Here is a 22441-nt window from a genome sequence, read left to right as displayed (position 1 = left end):
AGCAGCTGCTTGGTTGTCTGCTGCCAGGGATTCAGCTCTTTAAAAGGCCTCCTTAGAGTGTTGCGACCTGATGTGATTCTGATGTGGTCCTTATCTTCTCCAAACAGCATCAAGATTTCCTGCAGAATTACTCTCTTAATACAGACCTGAGTGTCTCAGGAGCCTTGTCCTAGCTGTGCTCATACCTGTACCAGCTCACCAGTAGGATGCCTGATACATCACTTTTGCAGTGGTGGTGTCTCTAAAAGGCATTGTCCTCACACAGTGTGAAACCCCCGTGACTCCCCTTTCTTGGAACATGGTGGCACTATGGCTGTACCAGCTCTTGAAGTTTCACCAGAGCTGATGAACTAACTCACTGCTTCTTCCTTCCTCCCCAGATAATGATAAAACCCAGAACATTCTTTAGATGTGTCCTGAGCTCTGCTTTGTCACATGAAGGTGAGATTAGAGAGGACTTCAAAGCACCCATTCCTGTTTGCAAGGCCTGTCTTTAGGCAGCTGCATGGACATTATTACAGAAAGATGCAGCTTTATTGCAGCTGATGCCAGGGCAAAACTAATAAATGTTTTCCAAGATAATTTGATAACCCATCCAAAGCCACATGTTGCCAGCAATGTGCTGCCTTGTCTTCATACTCACAGTCCATACTCACAGTCCTTTTGCCTTGGCAAAACAAGATTAGGAACAGATGGAAACACTCCCAAGAACTGTACCTTAATTAAAACCATTTATATCTTTCCTGTAATTTACACACTCATAATTAGGATGTATAGTCACATATCACAAAGCATCTAAGGGTGCCATACTCCACTGAACTGACATTAATTCACTCACATTTACATCCCCTCTGTATTGATGTTATCATTGTCACTGTGACCCTAAGAGAACTGTAGCAAAACCCTTAGTGTCAGAGCAGCCTAACCTCACAAAAGTGTGATGGAAACATTGACAGAACATTCCCATCTCTCAGCCTAAACACTGCCTGGTCCAACAAACTGAGGCACCCCAAGATAACATCTTTTAATTGGCCTATTACCTAATAAATGAAAAACAGAAAAATCCCTCAGGTAAATACCTTCTGTGTCAGCAACAAACCATCATTTATAGTTTCCAGAATTTTTGATATCTAGATGTATATATACACATAACTCTTGATCAGGACTTAGGGAATTTCTGAGCCATTCTTTCTGTAGGAACTGCTAATTTGAGCATGTGATTTCAGTTCCTTGTTAATTAACTTGTGATCCCCTAACAGCAGGACAGGCAGTCCCTGAGAGGCACCTAGCAGGGCTTTAGCCAGCTTCAGCAGTGTGGCAATGTCATGACATGACCGCACAGAGCAGTCCTTAACCATCAATGTGATCAAGTTTTGGGCAGTTCCCAGGTGATTTGATGCAACCAGTGTTTCTTTTCCAGCTCTGGAGGAAACCCAACAGGCAGCCCCTTTGTCTCATCCTGCAGGAAGAGGGTCAGCACTGACCCACTGGAGGGGTGACGTGGTGGTCCAGAGCTGTTAGGGCGGGTACAGCTGTGGGGCCCAGCCGATACTGGCCTGTGCTTTGCTGTCACTTTGCCCCAGCTGTTGTGACAGAGAGAAGCATTTTATACACGGTGTGTTTTTCACACCTGTGGATTAGATACCTGTGTTAGTGTCCACCCTCTGCAAACAGATCAGTTTTAATGTTTAAGTGAAATCGATGGAATTATTTCCACATTCCTTATTTGAGTGCTATTTTATTTGATCTTCAAACGACTCTGTTGCAGACACGATGTTTTCTATAGTATGGTGCAGTACCTCCTGCTGCTGGGGCTTTTCCCGTGTATATTTGGGAGCAGAGAGTGCCTCGGTGCAGGCTGAGACCCCGCTGGCTAAGGAGCACGGGCGGGATCACCTAACGAGTGGCCGCGATTACGTGTCGCGGCAAGCGCAGGTGCCTCCCGAAGGCTCACTAATACCGCACGCCTGACGGCTCCGGCAGCACCCGATGACAGCCGGTGGCACCGTGCGCGGGCAGGAGCGCCGCCAGGAGGCGCGCGAGGCACCAGCCGGAGGAGCAGAGCGGGGAGACACTGCCGGGACCTTCCCACCCTGCGCTCGTTCCACCGGCCCGGCCCCGCCGGCGCCTCCGCCCGCTCCCGCCGCCAGCTGCGGCCCGCGGGGCGGGGCGCGGAGCCTCCAGATGTGACCGCCGACCCTGTCGCCTCGCCATTGGCTCCTCCGCGTCGGGCGGCGCTGTCCATTGGCCCGGCGGCTGCGCGGCGGCGCCGGCGATATGCAGGAGGCGGTGCTAGAGCGTGGCTAACCGCGCCCGCCGCTCCCCCTCCGCTACCGCAGCGCCGCGGCGCGGCCCCATTTCCCGATGCTGCCGCGGGCCGCAGCGCTGCCGCCGGGCACCTCGGCGGGGCCTGGGTGCCACTCGCCGCCGCCCGCCGGCTTGGAGGAGGAGGAGGAGCCACCGCGGCTGCGGGGCCGGGCCATGGCGAGCGGCGGCACCGCCGCCGAGAGCGTCCCGAGCCGGGCGGTGGCGGCGGGGCCGCAGGCAGAGGCCGCGGAAGAGCTCGAGGGCGGCAGCCGGCGGTGGGGCGCGCAGCACGCCGGGGCCCGTGAGCTGGCCGAGCTCTATTCCCCAGGTGCGGGCGGCGGCGGGCAGCGCCCCGCGGGGGCGGCCGGGCAGGAGGGTGGGTGGTTCCCCTCGGGCGCTGGGGGCCGGCCACCTCTGGGGGATGACTCCCCTTTGGTTTGGCTCCCCTCTGAAGGGTGCTCGGAGGCCAGGGAGCCCAGGAGGAGTGGGGTATGGGGACCTGGCTGGGCCTTGCCGGTTCAGGCCCTGCTAGGGCTGGGTGAGTCGGCCCAGGGCTGTCGGCGGTGGGATGCCGCATGCTGGCGGCCCTACGGCCGGCTGCTGCCCGCCCTCCTCGCGGCCTGATCTGAGCTAGTGAGTGCGGCTGCTTAAAGAAGTCTGAGAAATGAGCTTTGCTGTTGGGGCGGAGGTTTTCCAGCTGGAAGTTGTCCACAGTGAGTACTCTTTCCTTTAGAAATAAGCAAACAAGAAGTGAACCTTTCCATCCCAGAGCAGATTTGGTTGCTAAGCAAGGTAACAACAGAAGCTGTCACTTCGAGTATTTATTCAGTGAACTCTTCAAAGATGCTCAGTCCTTGCACCCCAGGAAGGGGCAGAGGGAGGTTTGAATTTAGTTTTGGCCTTGTCTTCCTGAAGCTTGCAGTTAGTCAGAGCTCAGTGAAGTGACAACAGAATGATAATAACTGCAAACTCCTTATGACAAAGTATGTCATTTGATGTCAGCTGACAGTGAGAGTAGTGCTAGGTGTTTTTGCCTTTCCTAGCGAATCCATTCACCGGTGAAGGATTGAGAAAGGGAAGACACCTTTTCAGCATCTAGCAGTTCCTGGCAGGTCAGCGGAACAGCTTGGCTTGCACATTCAAGGCAGTTACTGGCAAAGCAGGGGTTCTTACTTGCACAGAGCAAGTAACGATAAGAAAACAATGGCATTCATTAGTTTGTCAGTTTTCTAGACTGTTCAGAGCAAGTCTGCCCGTTTCAGTTTGTACTGATCACATCTTCCATGCCTTGAGAGAAGGTGGTGCGTGACCTCTTCCAACTGGTCTAGATACACAGTTTGGACCCAGGCAATGACTGGGCACTGTGCTTTACGTGGCATAGGAAACCGCTATCAGCAATCAGTGGCTTTACTGTTATGCTCTGCTCTTGCTCATAAAGAAAAGATTTTCCTCTCCAAACAAGTTGCTACCCTTATCTTTAGCTGTAGATCAAAGTTCCTGGGAAGTCTGTGATGTAGTATGTGCATAGTGGTATCTCTCAGCAGTGAGCTGTGATAATATATTAAACTTGCATATTTTTTTTCTGGCATTGCATAACTTGCATAAACAATGTCAGAGTATGTGTTATGGTGGAAGTACATGATGTTGAACTACCGAATTCTTAAGAGTAAGGCTTGCATATCGTATGCATAGTTAGCATGACTCTGGAGTACTTCCATGACTTCTCTAAGTGCATACTTTGTGGCTCTGTGTTACCTTATTCCTTCATTCAGGACATACTCTTAAATTTGAGTGCTCTTTGAACGCGAATTGTTGATGATGACTTTGCTCCATCAACTGCTCTGCCTTCCCGGTCTATCCAGAGCTGCGACTGTGTTTCTGGACTCGGGTATCCCCAGACAGTCATGTGGGTATCCCTGCATTCAGGGTACAGTGGTGTTTGCTTAGACTGATCTCATGGGACTTGCTAGTAAGGAGGCTTGTGTTTCCTGAAGTTAGCTAATTGTTCCGTGAGGATCTCCCCACTTAGCTGCTCTAATCAGGGAGTAGTTTTCTTTTTGAAGGAAGTGAGTGTTAATTAACTCTTACTTTCATCACTCCAGGGATCTCTTTATAGAATTTACCACATTGTGACCTGATGCTGTCTTGAAATATGTCTGTTCTTGTGTCTTAATTTAATTTTATGATTCTCTCCTCAGCAGCTGCAGAGGATGTTCATGTATATACTTAAGACCTTCTAGAACAAAACTCTGCACTGTAAAAGTCTTTCTTTATGCTTCTTTAAAATTGTGGGTGTATGGGAGAAAATACTGATCCTTCTTTGATGTTCCTAGTTTTGTTTTCATTGCTTGGTATAGTTGAGAAGGTGGCCTTGATTTAGCATTTAGAAGAAGAAATTTGATCAGGTCAGCATAGTGGAGTAGGAAAGAAGCTCTTGTCCTGAACACATGCCAAACATGTGAGTATGCCTCTACTCCTGAGAGAGGACATGCAGCTCACATGTAGTCCTTAGTGATTGTTCCCCTGCACATTGCTTTGCCTCAGACTTGAGCAGTGCAAAGCGTGTAAGGCTGCAGGAGGGAGTGGACTGTGGGGTTAACTGCTCTGGGCAGCCCTGAGCAAGAGACAGTTATTCTGACTGGCCCCTAATATAGGTAAAGACTGTCTGTTCTGAGCATGGGAAGAACTAACTACAGCCAGGGCCTTCTGGGTCAAGGTGGCAGCTCAGATCTCCTTCCTGGATTTAGGCATTAAAATTCTGGTTCTGATCCCTTAATCCATACAGGTCTCGGATTGAGCGTTCCCTTGCTGTCAGCATCAGTGCCTTGTGAAGGTCTAGCAGTGATGAACAGGCAGAAGCTTTCTGCTGCCAATCTGAATATGCAAAGTGTTTCTATACTTTTATGTGTCTGCTCCTTTTTTATAGGCAATAAGGTAGGCTTCTGTAAAGGTATGAGAGAATTTGTGTTGGTTCTTTCTCTTTGCTTCGTATGTCAGAATGGCTGAGAGGTTGTAGCCTTCTGCCTGGAAGCAGGGAGGCAAAGACAAGACTGCAGGAGTTAAGTAGGCAAGCTGAAAAAGTGTACCTGCAATGTGAGGAAAGCAGTGCTATGGCCACCAAAATACAGGATGTTGCTTTTTCTTGTTAGCACAGCAACTTTGTTTGCAAGCTCTGAGTTTTGAAGTCTTACAGATCATAAGGTGATTTAAACACAGGACATCTGAGGCTGGAAACTTCTTCCCAGATCCAGACACAGCAGCAGCACTGAGTACTGAATGAAATACAAATTTGAAAAAAGATGTGATGCAGGGGAACATTATGCCAGCAGCCACAGGGAGCAGGAAACTAGGACAATGTGAGATGATGTCTGATTTGTCCCTGTTATTTGGGCAAGGGCTGAGGGAAGGAGTTAGTAGTGGCCCATGGATGAGTAATGTCATGTAACAAAATATGCCCACCTCCTGTGGATAAAAAAAAGTTTCTGTTTCAGTTCCCTCTCAGATGGAGCAAATCATCCAGGCGGTAGAATAGTCTGTCCATTTTGGACATCAAAATGTCCTCTCAGATAAAAGTAAACCAATTTTTTCATTTTTTTCCAACAGGAAAGAGACTACAAGAATGGATCTCTGTCATCTTATGCTTCTCTCTGATCTGTTTCAATTTTTACAATCTTCTCTTCTACTTACGACTGGAACACACGCCCTCTGTTATTGTGGGGATATGTAAGTAGGAGCTGTTTCTCTTGTAATGCTGCAGACAAATGTGTGAGCTTTTAGGCTTGGACTGGCTGTTGGAAAGGCAGAGGATGTTTGTGTGTGCCCAATGTAGTGCCTTTGAAGCTGAGACCATCTGCAAAACTAGTTCTTGCTTTCTGTCTTTCAGTGGCTTCTCACTATCTCAAAGGTGAAGTTTTTAATGTAGCTGATTAGGTTTGGTGTTCTTACATAGCCATTGCAAGTGTAAGGACTATTGAGAGCTGCCAGGACTGTCAGAATTGGAAATGAAGAACATGGATTAGCAAAAATGTTTGCAAGAACATTTAAGAAAACAAAAGCGCTAGAGAGATCTCATTAAAGGTATTTCAGACATCACACTGCCTTGGTTTCTGGGGACTGATAACTAAAACCAAGTATTTTGGTGGATTATGCTTTTATGTCAGGATATGAAGTTTGGCTTTTATTCTAAATGATTACTTTTTTTTTTTCCCCAGCAGTATAACAAAAGTTGTAACTTTCTTGTGGTAATAACTGTCACTCTTCTTCTCTTATTACTTGGTTTGATTGGAAGTGTAGGCAAGCAAGCTCTGCTTCATGTCTTTGGCTTAGGCGTGTAAGAGGTGTTTAGGTGCTGACTCTGGCAGTACAGAGCTAGCTGGTCTAGTGCAACATGAGTTGATCATTTCACCCTCTCACTGAGTGAGAAGAACAACTGCTAAAGGGTTCTAGTTTGATGCTGTACAGCTTTACCGATAGAATTGGGAACTGCATGGAATTAGCTAAAGGAAAAACTTAGAACAAGCTGGGTGTGAAAAGTGACTCCCCAGTGTTCATTGCACCATTGGAAATCTAAACCTGTGAACAACTTGAATGTTGCTTAAGACTCGGAGCAAGGAGTGTCAGTGTTGACATGAGCTTTGTGTTATCAGAGCAGTGTTGAAATGCTGTCGTACAGAAACTTTATTGAGGACAGGCAGAAGAGAAGGGAGGGCAGTGGAGCAGGGGCAGCTGAAGCAGTGTGTCTGTTGGCATTATTTGGGTGGCACAGGTAACTTGTAGCTATATAAGGAGGGGACGTGAGGAAGGGAACAGGATTGCATATAGAAATTGGGAGTCAGCTGCAGTGCACACCTCTCCTAGCCAAAGCTCATAAACTTCTAGCACGGGATGAAGGAGAGGAGAGAACAGTAAGCACTTCACTGGTCTTCTGCTGTGCTTGTGATGCATGCTGAGTGTTCTCATGATGGGTGGGTATAAATGTTTGCATACTTTTATATCAATAGCCTTGTTACCTGACAGGGAAACAAATGGTGCCATTCATTAGAGGGGTAAAGCTTCTGTGCTTTATAGTAGAAGTAACTTCCCCATAAACTCTGAGGTGTTGTATCTTTTAGAAGAGAATGGCACTTGTCCATAATCACTGTTATATATTGTTAATGATTTTTTAAAAAAAAACAGAAACACACACCAAAAATGCCAAACCCCACACAACACCAGATTCAAACGGTGATACATGATTGGTGCTACAAATGTTTGTTGAAGCTGAGAAGTGGTCATTCCTGATGCCTGTTTTCATGGGCTGAATTAAAGGTTACTTGCTTTGTGTTTGGGCTAAGAGGGAATCCATGTCCTTCCACTATGAGTCCTACCCATTCATTTGGCCTAATTTAATCATGCCCACTCTCAGCTGATGAGGTGGAGGTGTTGGAAGTAATAGAGAAGAATGTGGCATGAGAACTGTTCCATCATGATGAGGACAAACAGACAAGAGAATCAGTAATAATAGTTAATCTGTAGTGCACTCTGTTTGCAACTGGCTTTCATCTCAGAGATAATATTGATAAAAACTTGAGTTCTCTGATATCCTGGTTACCAGTTTAACTGATAAAGCAGCTAATTCACTGATAATATTATTTAAGTAGTAGTGAATGATTACAGTGGCAGAATCTGGATTCTGTGCAAATAAAGTAGTGTGGAAATAACTGATAGTGTGTACAAAAATGAGTGCAATAAAGTAAGTGCTGCATGCTTTCTTGTTTTGCTGTCTTCCTTCAATACATTATTTCTCCAGGCAAAGTCTGAATGTTGTCTATAATTCACAGTGATGTTTAGCTTTTATTAAGTTTTGTGACGCTCATCTCCATACGTGTCCTGGTTACTAAGTGCTACATGCAATACAGTGGATAAGATAGGGAATACTGAGTCATAGCCATCATCAGATGTATTCCCACTGAGAACTTTCCTCAAGCTTAAATCGGAATCTTGACCTTTGAGCTGAGATCACAAAATAGCAGTTATGCTAATAAAGACATTGCCTAGATCCAGTTCAGGTCTTTGGAAATCTGAAAGTGCTCAGTGATCCAATGGGCTGGTTGGGACCCCCTGTGTAGTCTTGTTATAAATATGTTTTTTCTTTTAAGGAATAGGAAGTAGTTTGTGTCTTCTGCATCATTTCACCAATCATAAATCCTATAATTTAAGACTGCTCTTTTCATGCCTTTGAGGGCACACATAACCTTTGATAATGCTGTAAATATCTTGATCTCTAAATTCCTAGGACAAAAAGGATCTGATCCTCCTCATGCTGGGAGTCCAAAAGCCCTTACTTCCTTGTGTGGTGTGAGCAGGCAGTCTGCTAGAGGTGAACTCAGGTGGTAGGCTGTCATTTACTGTGCTGAATCACCCATGGGCAGGGTACTCTGGCTGTGGAGTGAGGGAAGAAGTGTGAGGCCAGAACTTTATGGCATTGTTTTAGAGTAGCTTTTGAACTGGGCTGTTTCCTGCTGACTAAAGATGATCTTCCCAGAAAGGAAGAGGTATGTGAGTTTGTTGTCTTCCAGACTGGTTTAGAAGAGAGAGGACACTTCCCTCCTCCCTCTGCCCCCTCCCACCCCTGACCCCCCAGTATCAATAAAAATAAAATAATAGAGAGAAAGCAGACAATGGATTTATTCTGTTGATGTTCTTTCTGTCCTAAATCCAGTCATGCCCTTTTCTGAATATCATCAGTTGCTAAGAAGCTATGACAGTCTTCCTCTTTGTGTAAGATGACAGTTACACAGATTTGAGCCTGGTTTTGTTTGTGTGGTTTTTTTATTATTTGCATTCTTAACTTCAGGGAAGCCTTGGTTAGGAAGACTGGGTGTGACAGAGGCTTAATACCCCTTGCTTTTTTAGCTGTAGCTGAACCAGGACACCAGTCCTGCAGAACCAGAGCAACCTCTGCCCCTGTAGGAGACACTCACTAGTGCCAGGGACAAGGCTGGTGTAGATTTAACTTGTGTGAAAAGCAGAAAAGCCTCACCAGAACATGCAAGATGAGGCTTGAAAGCTCTTACACCTTGAGGTGAGTTTGTGGCATCCAGCATATCATTCAATATACAGGAGTTGTGTATATGTAGCTGGTATATTAATAGCATCTAGATAAAAGTTTGGCAGGTTAAAACATGGATTCTGGTTTTAATTTCCCCTTCTTCCTCTTGTCTTTGTAAAGGGTTTTGAAACTTTTTTCAAACCGATTGACTTGTTTCTGACATTTGATTTTTAATCTGCAGCCATGTTTGTTCTTAAGAGAGATTGTTTATTGCTGCCTTTAAAAAAATGAAGTTTGTGTTATAACCTGTTTATATTCATAAGCACTGCTGTATGGGAGGGCAGATATCTTGAGAAACATCTTGTGACACAACCCAAGATAAAATTAATCATTGCTGACTTGAGGGATGGGGAACTAATTTCTTTAAACTTATTTGAGGTACATGTTTCATTATTGCAGATGTGGTTTCGCCAGCAGGAGTGTGCAGAAAGAAATCACTTAGTTTGCTCTTAAAATAGAAACTCCTTCTGATCAAGGCCCAAACCATTTTTGTTTCAAGCTTGAGTAGCTCTGCAGAGCTGCCCGTGCTTAGCTGCATTGCAGAGCCAAATGGTGAGTCTGTACTATGTAGGGAAGCTCTGGCACACACTGGAGTAAAAGCCCTCTAGAGACCACCAGCGCTTTAGGAAATGGTCTGCTCTGCATGTGGGTCAGCCACTTCAGAGGCCTACTGCTTTCCACTCAGAGACAGAACTGTAGCAATGTCACTTTACTCTGCATTTACTTTGTACATTAAAGTGAATTTTCACTTGTAATTTCAAGGATTTTTTTTCTAAAATTATTTTAATTTTTTTTTTAACCAGGGAAGCCTCAGTTAACAAAGAAAGATTGTCCTTTTTTTTTTTTTCTTTTTTGTGTTGGTCCAAATAAGCCAGACGATTGTCACCTCCTAACATAGCCCAACTGAAGTAACTGAGTTACTTCTTAGCTGTAGGTAACTCTGTGTTTTCCATCCTAAACTGTATATATCATCTGTGGTGACTCCACGAGTTGGGATTAAATAGGTGTGCTTTGTTGCACTTTGTATGGAACCAGTAAAATTGTATTGCACTAACCCAATTTGTGTTATGTCTTCTGTTGAGCTATTCTGTAGCAGTTAGATTAACTTGGGAGCTCCAGGCCTTTCCAGCACCAAAGGATCCTGGAGGCTGTTGGTCTTCAACATGGATTTATGGAGTGCAGTTGCTCCTTTGCACTTAGGCAGGTGATGTTGACACCAGTTACTGGTTCTTCATGTAACCTGGGTTAGAGGATCAACTATCTCAGGCGTGCTAGCAGCTGTTCCTGAGCAGGGTGGATGAAGGCTATCCCCTGATGGGGGCAGATGAGGCCTCCCTGCCCCAGAGTGCTTACCCTGCTAGTGAAGGGCAGCTGGTGACAAGTCACCATCTGTGCCTTCCCCCTTGTGTGGACAGCAGACATGCTATTGGACGTGCTATTGCTCTTTGTCAGCAGCAGGGACTGGGACAAAGAAACCTCTGTGTGCTTGCTGAGTTGTCGGGGGCTCTCTTAAAGTTGCAGGGGACTTTGGCTGAGGGATTTAAGAACTATAGGTCTCAGTGGCCCCGATTCACTCAGAACAGTGCCTCTTGCACTTCAAAACACAGACACATATTGGGATTTTGCCTTGATGGAGCGACTTATAGCAAGTGGTGACAGAGTAATCAGCTTTGCAGAGTGCAGAGCTTGAACAAAACCAGTGTCATGGCTGCTTATACCCCACACCAGGCAATGTTTGGGTATTGGGTCTCCTCTGGATGCCAGTCTGCATGCACAGCTGGTCAGTGCTCCTGAGAGCTGAGCTCACCCTGCTCCATTCCTGGTAGTGTTTTAAATGGATGAAGCTGGAGGCTTAGTTTGATTAGCCATACTAATGAAAGTATTGGATTTTTAAATTATTATTATTATTATAATGAGAGAAAGTTTGTTCTTGGTTTTCATTTAGAATCCTTTGTTCTCTGTTCTTTTAATCACTTTCTTCTGGGATGGGTTAATTGCTTTTCTAGTAATGTGTTTCTGGGGGGGGGAAAAAGAACACACACTGGTACTTTTGTTTAAGAGCCTGAGACCTAGGTAGAGTTGTGAGGATTTTGTCATTTACATGTGATGGGTGCTTCACAAGCATTCCATCAGCTGGAGAAATAGTAGGAATAGGTTACTTTGTGCTAACAGACCAAGGTTAAAGATACAGAAATACAATTTGGTTGTCCCTATCATTAAGGTTATCAGGTAGTGATTCTCAGCCAAGTTCTGCTTTTGATAAATGAATATTTGCTTTAGGACCCGCTGCTGTTCAGCTCCAGGGGAGACAGTACCCTGATTCCTTGGGGATCTCCCTTTGCTGGTACCTTCTGGCAGTGTTGCCAGCTCCTGGTTTCAGCCCTGAGGCTGGTATTCAGGTCAGTCACAGCTGGAGGTGAGGCAGAGGTGTGCCCTGTTCTGAGGCAGTGATTACACAGAATTCCCATAGCAGGGAAGGCTGGAGGTGTCTGATCTGAGCAGCATGCTGATCATGCAGAATAAGCTTGTGTGACTTACAATAGACTTTCCCATCTCTGGAGTGCATATGTTGTAGACATGGCATTATAATATCATATAATTACTCTATATAATAATCATACTACATATGATATCCAGGCCCTTTGCTTTCATAGTTAAGCTGTTACTTGTGCTGCCAGGTCCAGTTCTTCCTGGGTGTTTCTCACCTCTATGTAGCTGAAATAATTAACCTTTCTTTTTTGCTTTTGAGCTGCTACACTTTATACTTTTTGAAACATTCAAGGGTTATTTTCTTAGCTGTAAATGGCCATAGTATCAAACCACTGCCTTCCCTCTACTGAAAGCTGTGGAGTGTGGAATGCAGATGGCTAAGATGTTTTGAAGCAAGTAAGTAACAAACTGTTACTTTAGGATACTGATTTCTACCAAACAATGTTTTTTCTGTTTTGGAATTAGCCACTGCCCTGACTCCTTGGTGCTGCAACATTCAACTAGTTCCTACAGTCTCTGTTTGAAAGTGACTGCACTTCTCAGGGATATTACACAATACCACCGAGTTATTTAATAATAAAATCTTTTACTGTTTTTTTTTTCTTTGTTTCCTCTCCTCTCTGGAGACTCGGAATTTTCACCGTAAATGTTAAACTTTGTATACTCTGCTGTAAGGCTCTGGGTTACAGTTTGACAATTATATCTATGCAAAGCCAGGCTTACAGGTGGCTCTGTAAAATTTCAGTCAGTATGACATTGTGTTGCAAACATGCAAAATAGTTTTTCTCTCTTTAACACCTTGTACCTCAAATATCCTGCTCTCATTTGGCTTCCTGCTGTTCACGCCTGGGAGCAGCCGGGCTGCGGGAAGTGGTGTGTGACTCACAAGCAAAGCCCTTCGTTGAGGTTGCAAAGTCTCCATTTGGTATTTAAGAAAGGAAGAGGAGGAGCTGGGGCTTTTCTGTGATACAAGCCCCTACATATGATCTGGTTTCTGAACAGAACATGAGTGGGAGCAAAGCCATCTTGTGTCGATTATATGTTGGGGCCAATCTCACTTCCTGGTAGGTGACTTGGCTGTTTGAATGTCACTGGTCATGTTCCAGCTTGTTCCCTGACTCCCTTACTTGGTGGTGTCTGAGGGTGCTGCTGTGCCTGTAGGTGTGCCTGTGTGAAGGATCACAAGTACAGGCAGCTGAAGAACAGCCATTCTAGCAAATGTGTGTCAGTCATGTGTCATCTTGTTTTAAAACTTCTGCTGCTGGTTGAAGTTCATTTGTACACCTTTGGTCTGCCCGGATGCTAGGCCTTTTTCTTTTCTCCTGATTCAGCAGTCTGCTTTCAAAACAAAGAAATCCCGACGTTTTGAGCAAGTTCTGCAGTTCTTCACTGCTGTGCTGCCTTCCCCTCCTTCTGTGTTTTCTGAGTACTCACTTCCTCTTCAGATAAAAGCCATGGATGGGCTGATCTTCCATCCTACCACTCAGTGAGCTGCAAGAAGGCCAGTGTGTTCAGAGCAGTATTGCTCTAATGCTTTGCTGATCCTGCTTCTGATGAGGGTCTAAATCCAGTGTTTGCACTTCATATATTCTGCTTTTTCTGACTTCATGATTAACTCTCTATTCATGTTCAGGGCTGTCAGTCTTATCTCACCCTCCCAACCTTGATGACAGAGCATCTTAGAGAAGTAGCTAAACACCTGTGCCTTGGTGTTCTGCATTTAAGGACAGTGCCAGGTATATGAGAGTATTTAGGTCAGTTCATTGCTGTCTGATGTGCCTTCTGACTGGAGACAGGATGCAAACAGTGTTACAATGCTAGTCACATATAACCTTTGTTATATATGTATATATAACAGTTATATATATAGATATAACAGTTTTTGCTCTTATTGCAACTTGTCATACACAACTGCTGAAGAGCCAGTAAGCCCTTCTGCAGAAAGGCTAAAATACAATTTCTGCTAGTTAGGGTTTTTCAGATTGCTTTAGTATAATGCACTGCTTCAGGCACCCTTCATTCTTTCCTCTTAGCTTTCTACCAGCTGACATCAAAGTAACATGGGAAGTATCCATTGAACTGTCAGTATTTTGCCTCCCTCTTTGTTGTTCTTCCTGCTGTTATTTCAGGCTCTGGTGATGCAGAGTGCTGGAGGCGATGTGGGTTAATCGGCCCATTACCTCAGCAAGAATGGTATTTTACTTGTTGCAAAGCAAAGTGTTTGGATATCTTCCCCTCCCCCCTCTCCCCCGGAATCGAGGCCGCTTGCTCTTTCAGCAGCTAGGTGCAGATCTAAAAGCTATTGTGCTCCACCCTGTCTCACTGCAGCTTAAATGTGTGCTCTGAAACAAAACCAAGTGCACAGAATTTCCTGCATGTACAAAGAAGTTGTCTTTAGGACAATCAGGTGATACATAAAGGATGAAGTGTCTCCTGCTGTATTTCAGCGTCTGGGCAAACTAGAGAATGGTTTCAGCAGTGGGGATAGATATACAATATGAAAGTAAAGACTTTTGGGGTAGTAAGTGCCACGCTATTCCTTCTTTTTTTTTTTTTCTTTCTTCTCCCATTTTGAAAATGAAAGAACTGCAGAGGTGAGGGATCAGCTCAGCAAAAGGGAACCACAGGAAGAGGTGCATCTGAATTATGCTGTGCTGTATGCACTGCAGGTAACTGCTGTGCCCTGAAGGTGAATAGCTTTTGATCAATAGTAGGAGAACAACCTGCTTCTCTTTTTATGTTCTAAAAATGAACTGCTTTTCAGCAATCCTGCTAATGTTACAAGAACTTTATTAAACTGGACTCTCAAGGCTGCTGACCTAAGCATCCCAGCTGGAGTAGGGAAATCAAGCAAAGTCCAGATCTTGACCAAGGTAAATAAAAGTTGTGTGATTTGTGGGGAAATATGTTTCCTGATGTATCTCAGATTGCTTTTAAGTTTCTGTGAGAGAGGAAGGAGTAACAAGATGCTTTGGAGTCAAAGCAAGATGAAGAGCAATTCTAACTTTTGAGGTGGATTACAAGTGTGTTAGAGTTGTTTTGCCTGACATCTTAGCAAGCAGAGGGATATCTGCCTGTCACAAACAGCCTCTGCTGTAGACAGGAGGCTGTGCTTGAAGGAAGTCTTCAGACACATAGAAAACAAATGTTGGCTCATGGAGGAGAAAGCCAGGAATTCTAGCTTCACAGACATCTGAAGAAGAGCTGACAAGGCAAGCAGAGCAAAAAATAAATTTGCTGTATCACCGCTGGTTTTGCAGCTCACTGCTGTTTCTGATGCAAAGACTATGTTGCAGTGGACAACCTCTGTAAACAACCTGAGCTTTGTAAATATCAGTGGGGAAAACTAAAGCACTATATTTCAACCACTCTGACCTGGCTCTGTGACTGCTGCTGTGGTTTGCATGGACTCAGGCTTCTCTGAGAACTACTAGCCATGATAATAAGTGACTGTGCCCCGTGCTCAGAGCACCAAATGAGAGTAGGGAATGGCTAACTGAGTTGGTTTCAAACATGTTTTGAACACATAATCTTTGTATTTCTGTTACTGGGACTCACTGAACAGTAGGCTGCAAGATCAGTCTGTAGTGCTTTAATTGGCATGGACTTCATGTGTGTGATTTTTGAGGGCCTTGTGCTGAGCTCATATGCTATCAGTTCCCAGGTACTTTGTGTTTGCATAGTGTGCAATAGATGCTTTGAAATCTGGGCCCTGCTTCTGCTGAATTCTTCTAACCACACCTGCAGCTAAGTATGTGCTGCCTTCCCCCTTCCAGAGCCTGAATGCTGGCACTGTGGAGAATCACCAAGTATGCCTATGTGTGTATATGTGTGTGTATGTCTATGTATGTACATCATCCCTGGGGGATCCATCTCAGAAAAAATGAACAGAAAGGTCTTTCTAGTATTTTTATTAACCTGAAGGGACAGTTCTGTGGTGAAAAAGGATCCTGATTCTTAGTCTGGTTTATTGTTCAGGAAATCTAGATTCCGTCCAGACCTAGTTAATGTCCTCTTGAAGCCTGCTCAGAGCAAGATGTGCAGGCTTGAACTAGTACCTCTGGGTGCCTCTGCCCTTTAAAGGACAGGATCTGAAAGTACTAACTGCCTCGAGCATAGAGGCCCCAAGGCAGTATCTCATTCTTTGTGTTGCTGTAGCCATATTTCTGTGCTTTGTGCCACGTTCCCCCAGCCTTTCTGTTAAAAACAAAAAAAAAGGAACTTCTTTGGCAATCTTCTCTGAATTTTCTTCCTCAAAAGAGTAAAACTCAAGAGTGTCCCAAACTGTGTTGGAGAGTTCATTACTAACAGGTTGGGAAGTTAGGAATTGGATGACTTATGCAGGTGAAGAGCAATAGGTACCTGTTGAACAGCATCTGACAGGCCTGTTGTGAACTGGAAAACACCCTGCTGCTCAGATAACATCTCTGTCTTTACTCTTAAATGTCCAGATCAGTGAGGAACTTGGATACATAGATCATTCAGAACAGGATGGCAAAAATAGGGCTTCATGTGCAAGAACTGAAAAATCATGGGTACTTGACCACAGATTTAAAGTTACTGTGGTTAGCAGACAGAAGAATCTTTACGCTTGCTGCAACATTGTCCCTCCCTGTGACAATCTAACTTTGTACACTTGTGATAGTGGCACGTTGTGTCCCTCACAAGTAATCATGAGTTGGTTTCTGGGGCCTTGCTTGCAGCTTTGCAGATGCCACCGCCCTGGAGTTGCTTGATGTTCCAGTCTTATTTTGTAAATAGTATTCCTGCACCCAGGAGTGGCTCTATAACTGTAGGCAGTCAGCAGAGTTCAGTGCTGCTTGTTTGTGGACACAGGTGACCAAGGGAGAAGAGGAAGGGTCTGCAGATAGTATTATCTGTTGGATAGATATAACAGCTGTTTTACAGCCAAGTAACCTGTTAAACACTACTAAAGAAGAGGGTAGACAGGTCTAAGTGGTTCAGTTCTAACTTACTAGTATTTTCCAGCAATGATGAAAGTTTGTCAGATGGGTTTAATGACAGTTGTAACTATCAAATGGTGTCTTGTTAACTTTTTTCCTAGTTGCCTGGCCTTGTTTCTTCAGATTGGGTACATCTCATGAGAGTCTAAATACCCAAGCTAGAAATAAACAAACAAATAAGGTTGCAACTGAGTATAAAATGAGTACACCAGTAAAAGTGCTTGTGTGTATCTAACTGTTTCTCTCTCATTCAAGTTGCAGGAGTTATTACGGCTGACTTTCTGTCAGGATTATTTCACTGGGGAGCAGATACCTGGGGATCTGTGGAGCTACCCATAGTTGGAAAGGTTTGAGTTTCTTATCTTTAAGCTTGAAAAAATGATGAAATACTTTTCTGGAACATTTCCAATGATCCCATCTGGGTTGAGCAGTGTATATAAACTATGTATCTTGCAGTCTTGCCAATGTACCCAGCTGCTCCACCAGTAACCTCCACTCAGGGACACTCAATTGCTGGTGAAGTGCCGTGTGGGCCTAGGTGCAAGGTGACGCTTTCATTTTATCACCTTGGTAAGGGTTTGCACATGAGTTTTCAATACCAGTGTTCACAAACCTTCCCAAGGTGCTGTGGGAATAGCCTGTGACACCACAAGGATAGAAACCTGGCTAGACTGCTGTAGATCTCCTAGAAGGCCAATAACACAGAGATAAGGAGAATTGTTCCTGCATTTAAACTCTCTAAAAGCTGGCTTGTAAAATATGAAGACACTCCAGTTAGAATCTTTCTGGTTCTCAATGCTGCTGGCCCCTATTTTACATGTAGTAGCATGAGAATGGTGATGACTGAAGATTTAGAATTGGGGTGTATTATACATCTCTGGCTATAAATGTTTAGTGGAAGATACACTAACTTCTATAATAAGCAATTACCTATTTTTTAAAATAAACTTTTTTACAGCTACCATTATTTACTCCTTACAGTGTGGTGTTAGAGGGATTGCTATTAAAAAAAAAAAAAAAGATATTCCTTGTAATTATCCAGAAATACATGGACCAGAACAGCAAATAATGGTTTGGTTTAGGTTTTTGTTCACCTTCAGTAGACTTGGTAGTCCTTGAATCTATGTCTGGACCATAGGGTTTGTTTAGTTTTTGTTTGATTTGAGGTTTTGGTGGTGGTGTGGGGGGTTTGGTTTTGTTTTGGTTTTGCTTTTTAAAAAAAAAGGCACTGTAGGAGGTTCTGCACTAAATAAAGAAGAGTTCAGACTGGTCAGGACCTCTCTGCATAGACTACACATGATGCATGTGTTTGAAGCAGATAACTATATTGGTTTTGCTGTTCCAATCTTACCTATCACGTTTGCTCTGTCTCCTTTGGGATTGTGTATTCAGGTGTGATTTCTACTGCTAGAGAAGACTTTTCTGCAGTCTGACTTACATTGGTTTGTCTAGTCATTTAACTTCCATTTAGTCTGTCAGTGCTGGCTTCTGTAGCCCACACACAATGTTAAGCTGAATTATTTTTTTTTAAGCATTTTCTTGGCTGATGCTGCTTAGCAGTGACCTATATTTGTGAATTTCACAGGCTTACTCTGCCTGTGAAAATAGGATGCTGATGCTTTGGTTTTGAGATCCAGAGAATGAAGGTCCTAAGTGAAAATTAGGAACAATAAAACTAAAGCAATAAAAAACCTGGATTTGGGTCTGGGAACTGGGATTGTTTTGCAAATCTAAATCAAATTAACTGAAGTGTGGTCATCACAAAAGTTCAAGTCCTGCTTGCATGGATTCTGTGCTATGGAACTCATAGACTCAGTCATCAGCTTTGAATGTATGTGGGGTTCTGAGGGGTTTTGTATTTTTCTTTCTTAGATCATTATTGAACCATGGTGTCATTGTTTATCCATTTGGTTTTTCCAGGCCTTCATCAGACCCTTTAGAGAACATCATATTGACCCCACAGCAATCACCAGACATGATTTTATAGAGACCAATGGAGACAACTGCTTTATGACACTGGTCCCATTGGCAAACATGGCATACAAATTTGTTTCTTTTCCCCCAGGTAAGCTGCTACTTTTGACTTCAGGTGGATTTAGCATTTTTATTGATATTTAAGTGAACATTTTGTCTGTGAAGCTAGGAGGAATCAGTAACTAAGATAACAGCTGTTAGAAGCATGATGCTGCTGGGAGGAGGGAAGGAGAATTTTTTATTTTCTTGTGATGGGACAGCTAGATCCCCTAGCTCAGCAGAAAATCTGTGGCTGAAGACTCTTGCAAGGAAACATTAGAAGTTAGAGTAAATACTCTTTCTAAGGGTGACCAAACTGTGTGCATATAGCAAAAAAGCTTCATCTCTGTGTACAAGCACTTTATTTGGAAACCAGAAGTGGAAGAATTAAAAGATTAATTCAGTTTTATAGATGGTAAACTCAGAATTTAGCTTGCTCTTCATAGATTGGTTATCAGGAAGAAGTTCCCCACAATGAGGGTGGTAGAACACTGGAACAGGTTGCCCAGGAAGTTAGTTGAGGCCCCTTCCCTGGAGATATTCATGGTGAGGCTCAACGAGGTCCTGGGCAACTTGATCTAGTTGGGAATGTCCCTGCTGGCTGCAGGGAGGTTGCACTAGATGACCTTTGGAGGTCCCTTCTGGCCTGAACCATTCTATTGGCAGATGCTGATACTTACCATCCTGTCTTGTGACATTCTGGAATTGCTTGGGGCTCACTGGTGCTTGTGCCACTTCTGCCAAAGCAGCTTCTCTGAGGCCTTTGTTAGTTCCTGCAGCACCAGGCAACTCTGTCTGGACAGGACATATTTTTTCAGTAGAAATTTGTCTTTTCATAAATGGTATTTAAAGATCCACATCTTGTTTTGCAGAGGCATTGTGTGAAACATGTCCTTGGGAGTGTTATGTCTTTGCCCTTATCATCTTTATAACCATGACAAACCAGATTCACAAGTGGTCCCACACGTACTTTGGTCTCCCACGCTGGGTCATATTTCTACAGGACTGGCACATTATCCTGCCACGGAAGCACCACAGGATCCATCATGTGTCTCCACACGAGACCTACTTCTGCATTACAACTGGTACTGCTGTCTTGTTCATCCTGCAAGCTCTCTTCAGGAGGCTAGTGCAATTCCCCTGGCAAGATGTCAGTTAGCGACAGCCTTTTAAATGACATGGGGCAGTTAACTGTGCTCTTAGCTGCACAAGCTCTTAGCAAAGGCACAGTTGGCTTTGCTGCATAAAAAACGTGGGGGGAAGACTTGTGATTGGCTAAAACGTAACTTTCAGACTGACTATCCCAATGATACTGAGATCCCATTGCATGATGGCTTGGTAATCTCATGCTAGTAATGGATTTTGATCATTAAGTCTTAAGGCTGCTGTTCCTTAAAAAGATCCTGTCGTCTGCAAGTATAGCTTACCTTCAATGCTTATTTCTAAAGCAAGGCTTCTGGATTTTAAGCATTTGTTCTGATTTGGGGCAGAGGAGTAGACAGATGTGCAGAAAACTGGCTTTAGGTTCCTCTTGTATCTATATTAAACCTTATTTGGGCTGTACAGGTAGGCATACTCAGTCACCAGTTACACAATCCTGAATAAGTTAACAAGTTCATCAGACAGCTGGAGATAAACCACCCTGGTTCTTCATTCTGTCTTTGGCTTGACAAACTTTGTGTGTTGGTTTTGGAATCTCTGCCAAGAATCAAATCACAGAATCTAGTTCTATGGCAAGAATGTCAGGTAGCATGGAACAATGAAGGAGGCTGACTTGACAGATGATGGCAAAAATCACCCTAAGAGCTTTTTTTTCAGTTCTACTATGTCCTGGAAGTTTAAGCCTGGCCACTATTGGCAGTATTGGGGTAGTTGCATTTTTAATCTCATTAAGGAAAAAAACTCATGTGTTCTTCTGTTCACTCTGTACTCTAAGTGTTCATACCACACTAGTCTGACATAATACAGCACAGTAGAATGTAAACTTGGATCTTCCAGTGGAGAAAAGTGTTTTTGCAGCCCAAAGCTGCCTCTTTCTAGAGCAGAATGAGGGGGAGGACAGAAGTATGCAATCAATGAGCTATTTAAAGGAGGCCTTTACTGTGTAAAATAGAACTAGTTATTGTAAAGCACTCGTTGTGACTTGACCTAAGAACACATAGCCAAGTCTGTAAAGTACAGTTGGTTTCAGAGCTGACCTGTGTACATAAAGGGTCTGCTCCTGAGTCATGGCCAGGGAAGGTGTCAGATAACAGGACTAGAAAAGATCCATTGAACTTGTTTTGCCTGCAGAAAATGACTGCATTTATTGCTGTTGTCTCATACAGTAGTAAACACCTGTCCCATATTAACCTGTTAGAGTCATCCTGATTATTGGGAAGCAGAAGTGCTCCACTGGCTGAGTTGCTGAGCTTTGGGAGCCTGCTGCAAGTGGTGCTGCCTTTGTAGTCCAGGAAGTGTCCAAGGCCAGCTACTGTTCAGTGCGGCATGGTGCTGCAACAAGATTTCCTCATCACAGCTTTTGATAGCAATCAGTTATGCAAATTTGAATTTTGCCCGGGGAGAGCATCATATATTTAAGTACCTTAAAATGAGAACTGATGTTGTAACTATCTAAACATGAGGCTTGAAAAGAAAAATTAAAAAAAGCTTTTAGTTTGTGAAGCCTCTGTTAGTGGTGTTTGGGTCCCAAACAGAAATCTTGATAGTTTAAATTTGTTTAAATTACTTTTTCTAGTAACCATGGTGTTGATAATGTATTTGAGATTTCAGAGCCATGTTTTGTGTATTTACTTTCTTGTTCTTCTGCCCAAATTGAAGCACAAAGCACAGGGGAAAGCTGAGCTGGCTTTGATGGGGAAATTAAGTTGGGGGGAGGTGGGAAATAGATGAAATTGTTGGGTTGGGATTTTTGTTTAGTTACTCGAAGTTCAGCACTAAATCTAAGGTACTATTAACACAAATGTCTTGGTTCTAACACAAATCATTCAGCTTGGTGGTCCCTTTTCTGATGGCTTTGCAGTGGCCATAAAGTAGTCTGCCTCTCAACTCCCCTTATGTTTGCCTTGTTTAATTTAGTGAATGTTTTAAAATGCACGCTGCAAGACACTGAACTTTGGATGCTATGACAAACTAACTTTTTTTTTTTCTTTCCCTTTGCACTCAGGTTGGCTGAACTATCCATTAGAGAAAATAAGATTCTGGAGGTGTTTGGAGAACATTATCCAAGCAGTTACTGGGGAGAAGCCAAGAGCAGATGACATGAAATGGGCTCAGAAAATCAAATAACTTTTGCCAGCCTTCTGCAATCCTTAACTTGTTGCCAATGTTGTTTGTTGTTTTTTTTTTTTAAAAAAAAAAAAAAAGCCATCAGCCAAAATCAAGATCTGCAAAGAAATAACAGACTCTAAAGCACAAACTAAAAAGTGCTAACACAGACTATAATGAAAAGAACTAATTCTTAAAACAATACTTGAAATGAAGATGATCACTCTTGCTGAGCACCTTTTTGTTTAGCCATGTCTGCTTACATCTTAGAAAAAACTTCATCACTGTATCTCAAGGCTCTCGGGCAAGC

The 22441-nt window shown here is 43.7% G+C and overlaps 1 protein-coding gene across 1 annotated transcript; it reads left to right on the top strand.

Annotated features, from left to right (window-relative positions):
- The first annotated feature begins 2364 nt into the window (after positions 1–2364).
- Positions 2365–22152, top strand: PEDS1 (plasmanylethanolamine desaturase 1). The gene is made up of 5 exons (XM_054391779.1): positions 2365–2635; positions 17107–17198; positions 18772–18916; positions 19737–19949; positions 22031–22152. The coding sequence occupies exons 1-5, from the start codon at positions 2365–2367 to the stop codon at positions 22150–22152; spliced, it is 843 nt and encodes a 280-aa protein (XP_054247754.1).
- Positions 22153–22441: the final 289 nt, after the last annotated feature.

Source organism: Indicator indicator, chromosome 24, assembly GCF_027791375.1.
Source record: "Indicator indicator isolate 239-I01 chromosome 24, UM_Iind_1.1, whole genome shotgun sequence".
Taxonomy (NCBI): Eukaryota; Metazoa; Chordata; class Aves; order Piciformes; family Indicatoridae; genus Indicator; species Indicator indicator.
Note: the sequence above shows the minus strand (reverse complement) of the source record. Positions and strands in the feature narration are given on the sequence as shown.

Excerpts from the sequence above, each read along its gene's own strand:
- PEDS1 (XM_054391779.1), top strand. The coding sequence starts at position 2,365 with ATGCTGCCGCGGGCCGCAGCGCTGCCGCCGGGCACCTCGGCGGGGCCT. Across the intron at positions 2,636-17,106 it reads GGCCGAGCTCTATTCCCCAG|TTGCAGGAGTTATTACGGCT; the intron begins GTGCGGGCGGCG and ends CTCTCATTCAAG. Across the intron at positions 19,950-22,030 it reads CTACTTCTGCATTACAACTG|GTTGGCTGAACTATCCATTA; the intron begins GTACTGCTGTCT and ends CTTTGCACTCAG.